The 15,939-nt window shown below is 39.4% G+C and overlaps 1 protein-coding gene and 1 long non-coding RNA gene across 5 annotated transcripts in view; both read right to left on the bottom strand.

Annotated features, from left to right (window-relative positions):
- Positions 1-717: 717 nt before the first annotated feature.
- LOC133564912 (uncharacterized) lies at positions 718-1,311 on the bottom strand. The gene is made up of 2 exons (XR_009809369.1): positions 1,232-1,311; positions 718-1,167 (listed from the first exon to the last, which is right to left on the bottom strand). It is a non-coding gene; the product is annotated as an uncharacterized LOC133564912 (long non-coding RNA).
- Positions 1,312-8,166: 6,855 nt separating this feature from the next.
- The window catches only part of umps (uridine monophosphate synthetase), a 34,965-nt gene continuing 27,192 nt past the window's right edge, over positions 8,167-15,939 (bottom strand). For 2 of the 4 annotated variants that reach the window (XM_061918496.1, XM_061918494.1), the window contains 3 exons: positions 15,283-15,458; positions 15,011-15,125; positions 8,167-8,985 (listed from right to left, as the gene is read on the bottom strand). In XM_061918496.1, coding sequence (XP_061774480.1) covers positions 8,807-8,985; positions 15,011-15,125; positions 15,283-15,458 — 470 coding nt within the window. In that variant the 3' untranslated portion in view covers positions 8,167-8,806. The remainder of the gene's footprint in view (positions 8,986-15,010; positions 15,126-15,282; positions 15,459-15,939) is intronic. The other 2 variants (XR_009809264.1, XM_061918495.1) reach the window with 2 other exon arrangements.

Here is a 15,939-nt window from a genome sequence, read left to right on the forward strand (position 1 = left end):
TTCACAACTCACTCACTGTTTGTTCATTCCTGTTACTTTCAGTCATGTTGCTCAAATGAGTCATCTTCGGAAACTCGTATAAAAACAAAACAAAGGTCCAACATTTGTATTTTTAGATGTAGAATTGAAGTTAAAAATTCATTTTAACACGCGATTGGCACCAATATCGATGGAATGGTCCGAATGCATAAAATATTAAAAGTAGTGGCAAAGGTTGTGTTCACTGCATACAAACAAGTTGGAAAGCAGAACAAGTGCAAGTTGATGCTCCAATATTGGCAGTATATGCATCCCTCCAAATGACAGATGGCCCTTTAGCAGGTGTGTGTGTGTGGTTAATGTTTAGTTAATGATTAACACAACCCGCCATTAAGTCCATCTTCCTGCTCGCCTGCAGCCTGGGGTGATGACGCAACCAACGGATGGCGATGAAAAGGCCACCAGTGGAAAAAGCCCACCGTGACTTACCGCTTGGAAAATGATTATCCCAAATGCGCGACACAGATTAGCGTCCCTGTTGGTGGAAATGTCAACTTTAGTTCCCGCGTAAATGCGACGGTTCCAACATCACTGACATATGGAGGAAAAACCATACGGCAGCTCTAAATATCTTCATCAATTCATATTTTCTCTATTATACCACTTTTTTCACGATAAAAAAAAAACTTTATTTTTGTTGAAACACTCCAAGAAAAATAAAAAAAGATACACGTCTCGTTTTTTTAACTTTTTTTATTCTTTATTTAGATGATTTCAATGTACAAGTCAGGTTTTTCCAGCTGTAAGCAAACAAGGCAACATAACTTTTTTTAAAGACATTCTCACAAAAGTTACTCGTTCTCATTTCCTACTGGGTTAAAAATGTCTTTTATTGAGAAAAAAAAACAATAATTGTCGATTGCACCGTGAATCCATCCATGCATTTTTCTACCGCTTGTCCTTTTCCGGGTGAGTGCTGGAGCCTATCTTATCTCAGATGCATCCACGGTGACTAAATCCGGAAAAAAAACAACGACTCCCTTGTCGGTGTTGATCCGTACCTGCGTAACGCGAGCCGAACGAACAAAACGTCGTCTTCAGGTATTGTGCGTGAGGCTCAACGTAAAGCAAATACGGAACAAGAAGTCAAGGGTGGCGCTCCTCAGCAGCTGTCGTCGCTTGGCTCCCCTGGAGGCAGATTTGGACGGTTAGAAGATAAAGAGTCAAAGTGGAAGAGAGTTAGTGAACGTACCTTTTAAGGAGGGAGCCGCGCAGGCCACGAAGGCGGACGAGCTCGGCCTTGTTTATTGTCTTTTGGCTGACTTTTTGTGCGCACTGAACACTAGTTGGTGACAGGTATAACCTTTTATACTTCTCTTTCTCTCTCTCTCTTTCTCTCTCTCTCTTTCTCTCTCCTCCCCTCATGGATGAGAAACAGAGGAGCTCCTCAGGGCGAGCACAGACACCTGTCGCACGGTTTTGTTGCTCTAATCCAATATTGACATAAAAGGGGGAAGGTGAGCACACACACACACTAATTCACACTAATGCAGTACCTACCTTCGACCACTCGTCACACACACTTCACACACGCCAGAGTCAGGAAAATTAAAGCCCTACTGAAATGAGATTTTCTTATTCAAACGGGGATAGCAGGTCCTTTCTATATGTCATACTTGATCATTTCGCGATATTCCCATATTTTTGCTGGAAGGATTTAGTAGAGAACATCGACGATAAAGTTCGCAACTTTCGGTGCTAAGAGAAAAGCCTTGCCTCTACCGGAAGTCGCAGACAATGACGTAACAAGTTTGATGGCTCCTCACATCCTCACATTGTTTTTAATGGGAGGCTCCTACAAAAAGAGCTATTCGGACCGAGAAAACGACAATTTCCCCATTAATTTGAGCGAGGATGAAAGATTTGTGTTTGAGGATATTGATAGCGAAGGACCAGAAAAAAAAAAAAATTAAGTTAAAAATGAAAATTCTGATGTTTTTAGACACATTTACTAGGATAATTCTGGGAAATCCCTTATCTTTCTATTGTGTTGTTAGTGTTTTAGTGAGTTTAATAGTACCTGATAGTCGGAAGGGTGTGTCCACGGGTGTCTTGAGGCCAGTGTCTGATGGAAGTCGACGACAGTTATATGGACGGCACAAGCTCAGCTGATCTCCAGTAAGAGGCGACTTTTTACCAAAATTTTCTCACCGAAAACTGCTGGTTGACATTGGGTCGGGATCCATGTTCGCTTGACCGCTCTGATCCATAGGAAAGCTTCACCTCCAGGAATTTTAAACAAGGAATCACAGTGTGTTTGTGTGGCTAAAGGCTAAAGGCTAAAGCTTCCCAACTCCATCTTTCTAGTTTGACTTCTCCATTATTAATTGAACAAATTGCAAAAGATTCAGCAACACAGATGTCCAGAATACTGTGTAATTATGCCGTTAAAGCAGACGACTTTTAGCTGTGTGTGCGCACAGCGCTAATATTTCCTGACAGTCCGTGACGTCACGCGTACACGTCATCATTCCGCGACGTTTTCAACAAGAAACTCCCGGAAAATTTAAAATCGCATTTTACTAGACTAAAAAGGCCGTATTGGCATGTGTTGCATTGTTAATATTTCATCATTGATATATAAACTATCAGACTGCGTGGTTGGTAGTAGTGGGTTTCAGGAGGCCTTTAAACCTCCAGGGCCCCATTTAAAAAGAAAAATTAGTAATCAGGAGGCCGATTTTTACTGTAACTGTTTTCTACCGAGTACCACCTCAGGGGGGAAAAAAACCCCCACAATGATGACCGACGTTAAAATACAGTAGCGTAGTGGGCCCAAAGTATTCATCAAAAACAAGGCAGAGGTTTTTATTTGATATGATCGGCCATTGTGACATTACACAGTGTTTGAAAAGTAACACTGTGTTTGAATTAGTGTTGTCCCGATACCAATATTTTGTTATAATTATGTTTTACAAAATTATTTCGATACTTTTCGCAAATTTTTTGATACTTTTCTTAATAAAGGGGACCTTTATTGGCTTTATTTTAACAAAAAATATTAGGGAACATTAAACATTTGTTTCTTATTGCAAGTTTGTCCTTAAATAAAATAGTGAACATAAAAGACAACTTTTCTTTTAGTAGTAAATAAGCAAAGAAAGGCTCCTAATTTAGTCTGCTGACATATGCAGTAACATCCATCAATCCATCCATCCATTTTCTACCGCTTGTCCCTTTTGGGGTCGCTGGAGCATATCTCAGCTGCATTCGGGCGGAAGGCGGTGTACATTCTGGACAAGTCGCTACCTCATCGCAGATGCAGTAACATTTAGTGTCATTTTCCATTCTATTATTTTGTCCAAATTATTAAGGACAAGCGGTAGAAAATGTGTTATTAATCTACTTGTTTAAATATCTGCTTATTTTCTCCTTTAACATGTTCTATGTACACTTCTGTTAAAATGTAATAATCACTTATTCTTATGTTGTTTGGATTACTTTTGGATGATACCAAAAGTTTGGGTATCAGTCCGATACCAAGTCGTTACAGGATCATACATTGGTCATATTCAAAGTCCTCATGTGTCCAGGGACATATTTTCTGAGTTTATAAACATAATATATATATTTTTTTAATGAAAGAAGATGTTGTGATGCCAAAAAATATCAATTTAATCGTAGTAGCATCGACTAGATACGCTCCTGTACTTGGTATCATTACAGTGGATGTTAGGTGTAGATCCACCAATGGCAGTGGATCTCGCGAATATGATTAATTAGTATATCAGTGCTATACCAATCCCTGTATACCGTAAAACACTAGTTTGAATATAAGAAAATAAAACACTAAACTTTAGTAAAGTGATTATTTGGTGTACCACAACATGGAGCCCGTGAACCAGGAGTGGTACACGTACCACAGTTTGAGAATTCCTCTTCTATTGATTTAAATCGAGGGTAACAAACTCATTTTCATCAAGGGCTTCCACTTGTAACAGCCAATAATATATCAATTTGCCTCTGCATTTGATTATTATTTATACTATAACACACCAATCTGTAGATTTTACATTAAAACAAATATTAAGTCCATCACCTGAATATTACTGTAAAATACCGTCTTTTTAACAATAATAATAAATAATAATAATAGATTTTATCTGTAAAAAACACTTCACATTGAGTAAACAACCTCAAAGTGCTACAGAGTATTAAAAAGATAAAACAAAAACAAAAAGATAATAAAAATAAATACAAATAAAAACTAGAACAGCCTACTAGCTAGAACTAGTAGGCAAATATTAAAAAAAAAAAAAAAGAAAGGCTTTTTTTTTTTTTTAAAAACATCCACAGTCTGTGTTACCCTCAGGTGGTCAGGGAGAGCATTCCACAGACTGGAAGGGGCGGAGAAGAAATCCCGGTCTCCTATTATTCGTAGCTTTGTCCTCAGAGGTTGGAGGAGGTTAGCCTGTCTGGAGCGGAGGTGTCGTGTGGAGCATTTGGGGGGGAGTAGTACTTTGAGGTAGAGGGGGGCATTTCCATGGAGGCACTGGTGGGTTAGTAGGGAGACTTTGTATTCAATCCTAAATGGAACAGGAAGCCAATGAAGGGATTTGAGAATTGGTGTGATATGGTGATATTTCCACACTTTCATCAGGATCCTAGCAGCACTATTCTGTATGTATTTTTATTTATTTATTTTTTGTCATGAAAAAGGGAGGTTTTTTGGGTTGGTGCACCAATTGTAAGTGTATCTTGTGTTTTTTATGTTGATTTAATAAAAAAAAGTCCATGTAAAAATCTCCTTAAGTGTACTTTGACACATGCACTTACTTCCAGTATTCAGACATTTTAATAATGGTTATTGGGTTAACTTTACTATATATAGTATTAATGAATGTGTGTATATATATATATATATATATATATATATATATATATATATATATACATTTATACATATACACACACACACACATATATATATATATATATACATTTATACATATACACACACACACATATATATATATATATATATATATATATTTATATATACATATATGTTTAAATATATTTCTTTATATATATACCTGTATGTATATATATATACATACAGGTATATATATTTATAAACATATATACATATATATATGTATATATGTTTTTATATATATATACCTGTATGTATGTGTATGTATATATGTTTATATATATATATACATAAACATATATATATATATATATAATTATTTATTAGTACTTTTTGTTAAATTTATTTGCCTAATCCATTCCGCAATTTAATTCCACATACTGATAGTGATAAAGTAAAGGTTTTAAGGGTTGTACGCGCGTACAAATGTTCTAAAAATTCCCCCAAAGTTATATTTATCCTCTTTTAAAGTTCATAACGGTGGGAGAGGGGTTAGTGCGTCTGCCTCACAATACGAAGGTCCTGCAGTTCTGGGTTCAAATCCAGGCTCGGGATCTTTCTGTGTGGAGTTTGCATGTTCTCCCCGTGAATGCGTGGGTTCCCTCCGGGTACTCCGGCTTCCTCCCACTTCCAAACACATGCACCTGGGGATAGGTTGATTGGCAACACTAAATTGGCCCTAGTGTGTGAATGTGAGTGTGAATGTTGTCTGTCTATCTGTGTTGGCCCTGCGATGAGGTGGCGACTTGTCCAGGGTGTACCCCGCCTTCCGCCCGATTGTAGCTGAGATAGGCGCCAGCGCCCCCCACGACCCCGAAAGGGAAAAAGCGGTAGAAAATGGATGGAAATGGAACTGTTTTACATTCTTGGGTAGCAGGTTATGATTGGCTTTGTGAATAAATTTAGCTGTTTGCTCATGAAAAAAACTACTAAATTTCAATATATTTGTTTCCATAATTGAAGGGTTTGAAAGTTGTCTATAACTAACTTAATTAATGTTATTTTCATAGAAGTTTTTTTGTAACGGTTATTGAAGTTTAGTTATTTCCCCATATTTCTACACAATAACTCAGATATGACATCACACGCGAGCAGTACAGAATATGGAGTCATTTTTGGTCCAGATCATATTTAGCTTCCCGAAAGGGACGAACGGTAGAAAATGGATGGATGGAATATATTTTAGGGGCAGCACGGTACATGGGTTAGTGCGTGCGCCTCATGATAAGTAGGTCCTAGGTTCGAGGTCTTTCTGAGTGGAGTTCGTATGTTCTCCCTGTGACTCTCGTGGGTTCCCACTGTTGTGCAAAATTCTGTCTCCCTGAAATATTTAGTTCCCCTACCGTGGGAGTGCGCATGGGGGCGGAGCTTTGTGTCTTGTCCAAACAGCGGCAGCACTTCTGTGTTATTAATAAATATTATGTATCCCCTACTTACTTTTTTTTTGTGATCAATACCATTAGTCCAAATTCACAAGTTTTGTTGTTGATGATGCTAAGTATGTACGGAATAAACCATGTGAAGTTAATACATAATGTGAGGAAAATAGAAGGGGGACACATTTTATGGTAACACAGAAATATGGTGAAATATTATGTAATCCCGACTAACTTTTTTTTAAATCAATAACATGAGTCCAAATTCACAAGTTTTGTTGTTGATGATGCTAAGTATGTACATAATAAACCATGTGAAGTGAATACATCATTTGAGGAAAATAAAAGGGGGACACATTTTATGGCAACACAGAAACATGCTGAAATATTATGTAACCCTTACTAACTTTTTTTTTTAAATTAATAACGAGTCCAAATTCACAAGTTTTGTTGTTGATGCAAACACTGCAAAAATTGAAAATCTCAAATAAAGAAGATATTTGCTTATTTTTTGTCTGATAAGTTAATTCTTCTCACTAAGCAGATTTTATGTTAGTGTTTTACTTGTTTTAAGGGTTTTGGTCTTAAATTATCTCAGTAAGATATTATAACTTGTTGCTGAGATTTTATGACCTATATTGAGTAAAACATGCTTGAAACTAAAATATAAACTGATGCAAAGCTGTGTCATTAACACTCAAGTATAAAACCATTTTTAAAGTAATAATTTCTAACTTAAAGCATGAAAAAAAAAAATCAATGCTAAGCGCATATCATTATGTCAAGATAACGGCACTGGCATTTACTTAATTTAAGAATGTTTTCCATCAAATTGAGCAAAAAGGTCTTATTTGTTTTTCTACTAAGAAAAGTGCACTTATTAGTGAGAATATACTTATTTTAAGGTATTTTCGGGTTTACTGAAGCGAGCTCATTTTACTTGTTGTGAAAAGTCTTGACAAGCCAAATTTTCTTGTTCTATTGGCAGATAATTTTGCTTAGTTCAAATAAAATACCCCTAATTTTTGTATTGTTTTTTTCTTGTTTTTGAACACTGACTTTTTTCAGTGATGTACAGAATAAAACACGTAAAGTTAATACATCATTTGAGGGAAAATACAAGGGGGACACATTTTATGGCAGCACAGAAATATGCTAAAATCTCATGTAACCCTTAACTTTTTTGTAATAAATAAAATGTCTGGCTGGCGACTTGTCCAGGTTGTACCCCACCTCCCGCCCGGTTGTAGCTGAGATAGGCGCCAGCGCCCCCGCCACCCCAAAAGGGAATAAGCGGTAGAAAATGGATGGATGGAAAATGTGTCCAAATTCACAAATTTTGTACAATGCCATTGTAATCGTGGCCAAAGACATTCACCTAGAGACAGGGGACACTAAATTGGCCCTAGTGTTGGGCGACTTGTCCAGGGTGTACGCCGCCTTCCGCCGCAATGCAGCTGGGATAGGCTCCAGCCCCCCCCCCGCGGCAGACAAGCGGTAGGTAATGGAATACACTTTAATTAATCATTCACATATAACTACGAGTGTTTGTCAGTATTTACTAAATACTTCATGACACACTACTATTGGCAATAAAGTGTTGCCAGAAACTTTTACCAAATAAAACTTCTATATAGTTATTTAAGCCATTTTTTTTTTGCATGGAGACATGACAAATTACTTTAACCTTTGTACTTAAGTCCGGTAAACACTAATTGAAACAATCATGAGCATTAGTGTGACACTTCTTCACAGTGGAAATTTTCATTCAGGTTGTAAAATGACAAATGTTCAGAAGAAACTTTTTTTTTACCAATTTGAAGCCAATGATGAGTTAAATAAAACAAAATAGAAATATAAGAGCTGTAGTCAGGATTGAGATGAACAGTTTTTTTGTTTTTTTAATGTGGCAAAATGCAGAAAACATGAAAAAGTGAGGAAGATGAGGTAGTTTTTCTGCATGTTAGTTGGCTAAAGAAACTGAAAACGTACGCAACATTTATCGCGGAATTTACAAAAACATTGTTTGCATATAAAAAGTAATTCTTTGTGGGCCAGTCATTGTAGAGAATGTCATTGAAAGCAGCTTGAGCTGTGCTGCAGGGGGAACAAATATTTCCATAGTTACTGTTCATTCCATCTATGAAAAGCAACCGATGGGTTCAAGATGAAATGAAAATACAAAGACAATGTGATGTAGAACATTACTAACCATATATTCATGACTGCTTGAACTGTCCATTTGGAGCCAAAGACCTTGGATTGAATGACAAGTCTTGGTGTAAATGGCCACGTTCAATGGGAAGCAAATAAGTAAAGGACAAAGAAATACTGCAAAGACAGTGTAATGGAATATTTCAAACCTGTCAACAGATGTAAAGAAGAGAATTGGACTGAGCAGATTTTTAGCAAAGTGTGCAACATGTTGAATCCACATTGGAAATTAACAAATGGTGATTATGGATATTTGCACCAAAAACAAAAATAACAGTGTTGTGGTACAAATGTTGCTCTCCTATTGGCAACCCTGACCCATTCTCCTGGTGTAGGCGTCCCAGCCCGACTTCCTGTAACCCTCAGCAGCTTCAAGCCTATCAGACGCCTCGAGGATTCCTCTGCCAACAATGATGAGATCGGAGCCCTTGTTGTAGATCACGTCCTCAGGAGTGCTGTACTGCTGGCCCAGAACATCTGCTGTGGGACACAAAGGGGAGGAGTCAGGAGGAGAGGTCAGGGATCAGCCAGTTTGTTTTGGGCCACAGCACCCTCTAGTGGTTACCGAGAATCCTAACTTGAAAACATTTTTCCTAGGGAGAGTTAGTCCTTTGATTATTTTCAGTCTTTGCACTTAACTGTGATGAGGTCAAAATAACTGCTTGACTGTTAAATAGGAAAGGCAAGAAATGGACGTTTCCTCAATACTAATTACCTCAACTGCTTCTAAAAAGGAGGTCCTCTGTCTACGTACAAGTTCCATTTTAAAACGACGTTTTAAGTCTCCTTCTAACCACACCCAGATATTTAAAAAGCACAGGCTTTTAGACAGCATTCGACTGATGTTGGTCAGTATTCTCTTTCTTTGACATACTGCCATCAGAATATTCCGTCTCTTCTTTTTTGTAAAGTAAATCTGAACAGCCGATATGGGCATCTACATCAACTATATGATTTGCCTCAGAAGCTGGACAGGACAAAAAAAAAAAAAAAAAAAAAGAATATTCTGTTTCATAATGGAGGTTAAAACTTAAGTTAATTTTGGATTAGTATTTTTTTATTTTTGTACAGTATTGATTTATCGGAATACTTTGTAACCATAAAACGTGCGGAAATAAAATTATGATATGATACCTACATTGGAAACGTGAGTGTTGGTCGATACCGATATTTATTAATACCATATTAGCAGGAATGATAGGGCATACTTTTTATTATTTGGTAGTGTGGAATGTTAGAAACGTTTTGATTGAAGGCCTACTGAAATTAGATTTTCTTATTCAAACGGGGATAGCAGGTCCATTCTATGTATCATACTTGATCATTTCGCGATATTGCCATATTTTTGCTGAAATGATTTAGTAGAGAACATCGATGATAAAGTTTGCAACTTTTGGTGGCTAATAAAAAAGCCTTGCCTGTACTGGAAGTAGCAGACAATGTGCGCGTGACGTCACGGGTTGTGGAGCTACTCACATCCTCACATTGTTTACAATCATGGCCATCAGCAGCTAGAGCGATTCGGACCGAGAAAGCGACGATTTCCCCATTAATTTGAGTGAGGATGAAAGATTTGTGGCTGAGGTTAGTGAGAGTGAGGGACTAAAAAAAAAAAAAGAAGTTATTCAGATGTTATTAGACACATTTACTCGGATAATTCTGGAAAATCCCTTATCTGCTTATTGTGTTACCAGTGTTTTAGTGAGATTATATGGTACCTGAAAGTCGGAAGGGTGTGGTGACTGCCAGTGTCTCTGAGGGAAGCCACGTTTCTCGACGAGGCGATTGCAGCCATTGGGGTCGGGTTGAGATTTTTTTTTTCCCCCTCTTCCACGGTGGAAGCATCCCAAGTCCAAGGGCGGCCGGTCGGACGAGGCAAGAGAGTCCGCAGCTCTCCGCTAATGTCTACGGCAAGAGCCGACTTATTACCACAATTTTCTCACCGAAACCTGCCGGTTGACATGAGATAGGGAACCATGTTCGCTTGACCGCTCTGTTTCATATTAAAGCTTCACCGTCATCTTTTGGGAATGTAAACAAGGAAACACCGGCTGCGTTTGTGTTGCTTAAGGCTTAAAGGCGGCCGCATTACACAGCCTCCGACCTACATCTTTCTTCTTTGACGTATCTGTTATTAATTGAACAAATTGCAAATGATTCAGCAACCGCGATTAAAGCAGACGACTTATAGCTGTGATCGGGGCTGGAACAAAATGCCCGCTACAATCCGTGATGTCACACGCACGCGTCATCATACCGCGACGTTTTCAACAGGATACTTTGCGCAAAATTTTAAATTGCAATTTAGTAAACTAAAAGGGCCGTATTGGCATGAGTTGCAATGTTAATACTTCATCATTGATATATAAACTATCAGACTGCGTAGTCGGTAGTAGTGGGTTTCAGTAGGCCTTTAAGTTAATTTGTATTAGTTATTTTTTTTATTTTTGTACAGTATTATTAATTTATCGGAAAATTTTGTAACCATAAAACGTGCGGAAATAAAACTTTGCTATGATACCTATATTGGAAACGTGAGTGTTGGTCGATACTGATATTTATTAATACCATATTAGCAGGAATGATAGGGCATACTTTTTATTATTTGGTAGAGTGGAATGTTAGAAACCTTTTGATTAAAGGCCTACTGAAATGAGATTTTCTTATTCAAACGGGGATAGCAGGTCCATTCTATGTGTCATACTTGATCATTTCGCGATATTGCCATATTTTTGCTGAAAGGATTTAGTAGAGAACATCGACGATAAAGTTCGCAACTTTTGGTGGTTAATAAAAAAGCCTTGCCTGTACCGGAAGTAGCAGACTATGTGCGCGTGACGTCACGGGTTGTAAGGCTCCTCACATTGTTTACATTCATGGCCATCAGCAGCTAGAGCGATTCGGACCGAGAAAGCGTCAATTACCCCATTAATTTGAGCGAGGATGAAAGATTTGTGGACGAGGATAGGGAGTGTGAAGGACTAAAAAAAAATAAAAAAAAAAGGCGCGGTAAGTGGGAGCAATTCAGATGTTATTAGACACATTTACTGGGATAATTCTGGAAAATCCCTCATTTGCTTATTGTGTTACTCGTGTTTTAGTGAGATTATATGGTACCTGAAAGTCGGAGGGGTGTGGCGACCGCTAGTGTCTCTGAGGGAAGCCACGGAGCTGCAGGAGGACGGAAGCTCCGCTCATGTCTACGGTAAGAGCCGACTTATTACTACAATTTTTTCTCACCGAAACTTGCCAGGTGACGTGGTCGGGATCCATGTTCGCTTGATCGCTCTGTTCCATAGTAAAGCTTCACCTTCGGGAATTTTAAACAAGGAAACACCGGCTGTGTTTGTGTTGCTAAAGGCAGCTGCAATACACCGCTTCCCACCTCCATCTTTCTACTTTGACTTCTCCATTATTAATTGAACAAATTGCAAAAGATTCAGCAACACAGATGTCCAGAATACTGTTTAATTATGCGATTAAAGCAGACTACTTATAGCATGGATCGGGCTGGAAAGAAATGTCCGCTACAACCGGTGATAAACACACGCGTCATCATACCGCGACGTTTTCAACACGACACTTCGCGGGAAATTTAAAATTGCAATTTAGTAAACTAAAAAGGCCGTATTGGCATGTGTTGCAATGTTAATATATCATCATTGATATATAAACTATCAGACTGAGTGGTCGGTAGTAGTGGGTTTCAGTAGGCCTTTAAGTGAAGTTAATCTAACAGTACAAGGGTAGTTACGAAAAAAACACTAACCTAAAAGCACATACTTTTAATTTGTCGGGTGAAAGGTTAGCAAAGGTTTCATGAAGTTAAAATACTAAGAGATGTGGGTAAGAAGTGGATTCCAGAGGCACGTGTGCAGACGGTTGCCATCGCCACACCTGAGAGAACATGGTGGTGAAGGAGGTCGGTAATGTACGGGGGAGTTTGATTGTTGAGGGCCTTGTAAGTGGTGAGTAAAGCTATGAAGAGGATTTTGTGTCAGACTGGTAGCCAGTGAAGGTTACGGAGGAATGGTCCGAGGTTCCCTGGAGCGGGTATCGGTGAGAAGGCACATGGTTGATGACTTTGGTGGTGGTGCCGTAGAGGAGACTAATGGTATAATCAAGCCTAGATTAAATGAAATAATTATGAGTGTCTCTGCAGCAGTGAAATAGAGTTTAGGTCGGAGACGAGCAGTGTCTCGAAAGTGACAGAATGCATTGTTGGTTGTCTGGTTGGCATGGGTCAAGAAGGAGATGGTGGCGTCAAAGAAGACTTCTAGGTTACAGACTACGGTGAAGGGTGTGACCATGTAGCAATCAATATAAAGGGAAAGGTTCTGGGTGGAGTGGGTAAGGGTGTCCGGGCCAATGATTAAGACTTCTGATCTATTGCAGTTGAGTTTTAGAAAGCTTGTTTGCATCCAGGTTTTTATGTCGGTCAGGCAGGCGGTAAAGGTGGAGCGGGTGATGGTTTTGGAGGGGAGGTAGAGCTGTGTGTCGTCAGCATAACAGTAGAACCAGAGATCATGGCGGTTAAGGATCTGTCCAAGGGGAACAATGCAAAGAGTGGAAATAGGGGGATCAAGCACCGAGCCCTGGGGGACACAATAGTTAACAGGAGCTGTGGCAGATTGGCTGTTTATGGAAATTAATCAGAGAGATCGGATTGGAACCAGGATAGAGTAATGCCAAGGGTGGATTTGAGGCGGGAGATAGGTATGGAATTATTAATGGTGTCAAAGGCAGCACTGAGCTCTAAGATGATGAGGATGTTGAGGGATCCGGTGTCAGAGGATGGGGCGGCATGGCGTAGTGGGTAGAGCGGCCGTACCAGAAACCTGAGGGTTGCAGGTTCGCTTCCCACCTATTGACATCCAAATCGCTGCCGTTGTGTCCTTGGGCAGGAGACTTCACCCTTGCCCCCGGTGCCGCTCACACTGGTGAATGAATGATGGATGAATGATTGGTGGTGGTCGGAGGGGCCGTAGGCGGAAACTAACAGCCACGCTTCCGTCAGCCTACCCCAGGGCAGCTGTGGCTACAGATGTAGCTTACCACCACCAGGTGTGAATGAATGATGGGTTCCCACTTCTTTGTGAGCGATATAAATCTAATCCATTATTATTATTATTATTATTAACAGAAGGTCAATGGTCACTTTGATGTGGGCAGTCTCTGTGCTGTGTTTGGAGTAGAAACCAGGTTGGAACTGTTCAGAGAGGTCATTAATGTCTAAGTCAGCAGTGAAGTGCTTGGCTACGACTCAACCCAGAACTTTTGACAGAAAAAGCAGATTGGAGATGGGCCGTTGGTAGTTGGGGGAGTCAGGGTCAAGGCTAGGTTTTTTTTTTTAGTATGGGTGTGACTGCAGCAAGTTTTGGGGGAGAGAGGACGTGAAAGAAGGAGAGGGAGGTGTTCAACGTTTTAGTGATGAGTGGGTCCAGCTGCGAGCACCGCTCCCAGAGAAGAACACTACAGAGCATGTTAGGTCACCATGATGCATTGTCTCTCCACTGGACCGGCAGTCAGCTACCCAGGCCTACAGCGTGTGAAGGCGACCTGGACAACTACGCTAGTCAAGCTAGGTTTCGGAGAAGGCAGCGGTCACAGCAGAAAAGGCTAACGGCACAATACCTCTCCGTGGCAATATAGGGCATTGATCCAATTTAAAAAGTCAAGTTTGATGATGTTCAGAAGACAAACCACCTCTCAGCTGCAGTGTGGGAATATAAATCCAACTACAGTGGATCAAAGAAAGGATCAGCTGGTGGTGGCAGGTATTGTGCCTATGCGGTCCTCTCCAAGGTTTCTCATAGTCATCATTGTCACTGTCACCGACGTCCCACTGGGGTGAGTTTTTCCTTGCCCTTATGTGGGCTCTACCGAGGATGTCGTTGTGGTTTGTGCAGCCATTTGAGACACTTGCGATTTAGGACTATATAAATAAACATTGATTGATTGATTGATTGATTGACAACTAAAAATAACAAGCGCAGTTGTTAATTTGCACAATAACTAAAACAGATAAGTCAAAATGTAAGGAAAAAAGAGCTAATTATTTTAATTAAAACAGTTAAAACTTTTGTCAGCTAGCATAAAATAGCACAGATTAAGCTCTAGATCGAACAGAGAAGTAGCGTCTCCTGACTATAGGATGACTGCTGACATTTTCTTTCATTATTATTATTATACATTATGACTATTTTACATTATGTACATTGTATAGATTATGTATTCAGTGTAAGAGCATGATTTATTGTAGAGAAAAGCTTTGAGCCTGTTTGCAAAAAGCCAATTTAAAAAAATAAAAAAGTAATTGCATATTGTTCTATTGTGTTGACAGTTTAAAAGCAACATTTCTTCTCTCACTTGTTATCTTTGCAGTTTAAATAGTAACTGCAGTTTTGGAGAGAAAAATCACAATTAGCTTTTTTTCTAAAAAAAAAAACATGCAGCCCTACTTAATGTCTTAACAAATGTTGTCAAACAAAGTCAATTCAGTCACCTCCAGCCTTCATTTGTACCCCAGGGGTCATGTGGATGAACTCAGGCCTCTTTGTGATCTTTGAACCACAGATAAAGCCCATCACAAAATCTGAATGTTCCTCAGCCATTTTCACCTGTAAAGACATTTATTAGTACAGATTAAAGTGACCATGAGATACAGTGGAGTTTTGATTTTCCCTCTTTCCACTGACACATGGAAAAAGGTCACCTCTTTGCATTGGTGGCTGGACAACTACAGATGTGATTTAACTGCTAAGCCAGCATGCTTACCACAGCCTTCGTGTACTCGCCAGTCGCCAGCGAGCCCTGCGAGCTCATCTGTGCAATGAGCAGACAGCCTCGGCCCAGTGGTCTCCCGACAGAAGCCAGGCCGCTCACTACGCCTGGTCCTGGCACTGCATGAGCGTTCACTATGTGGGACCATGAAGAAATCTGGTACAAACCACCTGGAGACCAAAGAAGATTTTAAAAGTCTACACACTACTGCGGTGTTTCTGCAGGTATCAGAAAATCTATTTCAATGCTTTGTAATCCCTTTTTTTATGCCACTTATAATAAATGTAATGCATATGTCCCAGTGCATGTAGTTATTATACAGTGGGGCAAAAAAGTATTTAGTCAGCCATCGATTGTGCAAGTTCTCCGACTTAAAATGATGACAGAGGTCTGAAATTTCCATCATAAGTACACTTCAGCTGTGAGAGACAGAATGTGAAACAAATCCAGGAATTCACATTGTAGGAATTTTAAAGAATTTATTTGTAAATTATGGTGGAAAATAAGTATTTGGTCAACCATTCAAAGCTCTCACTGATGGCCCCATTCATTCTTTCCTTAACACGGATCAATCGTCCTGTCCCCTTAGCAGAAAAACAGCCCCAAAGCATGATGTTTCCACCCCCATGCTTCACAGTAGGTATGGTGTTC

Source organism: Nerophis ophidion, linkage group LG13 (assembly GCF_033978795.1).
Source record: "Nerophis ophidion isolate RoL-2023_Sa linkage group LG13, RoL_Noph_v1.0, whole genome shotgun sequence".
NCBI classification, from domain to species: domain Eukaryota; kingdom Metazoa; phylum Chordata; class Actinopteri; order Syngnathiformes; family Syngnathidae; genus Nerophis; species Nerophis ophidion.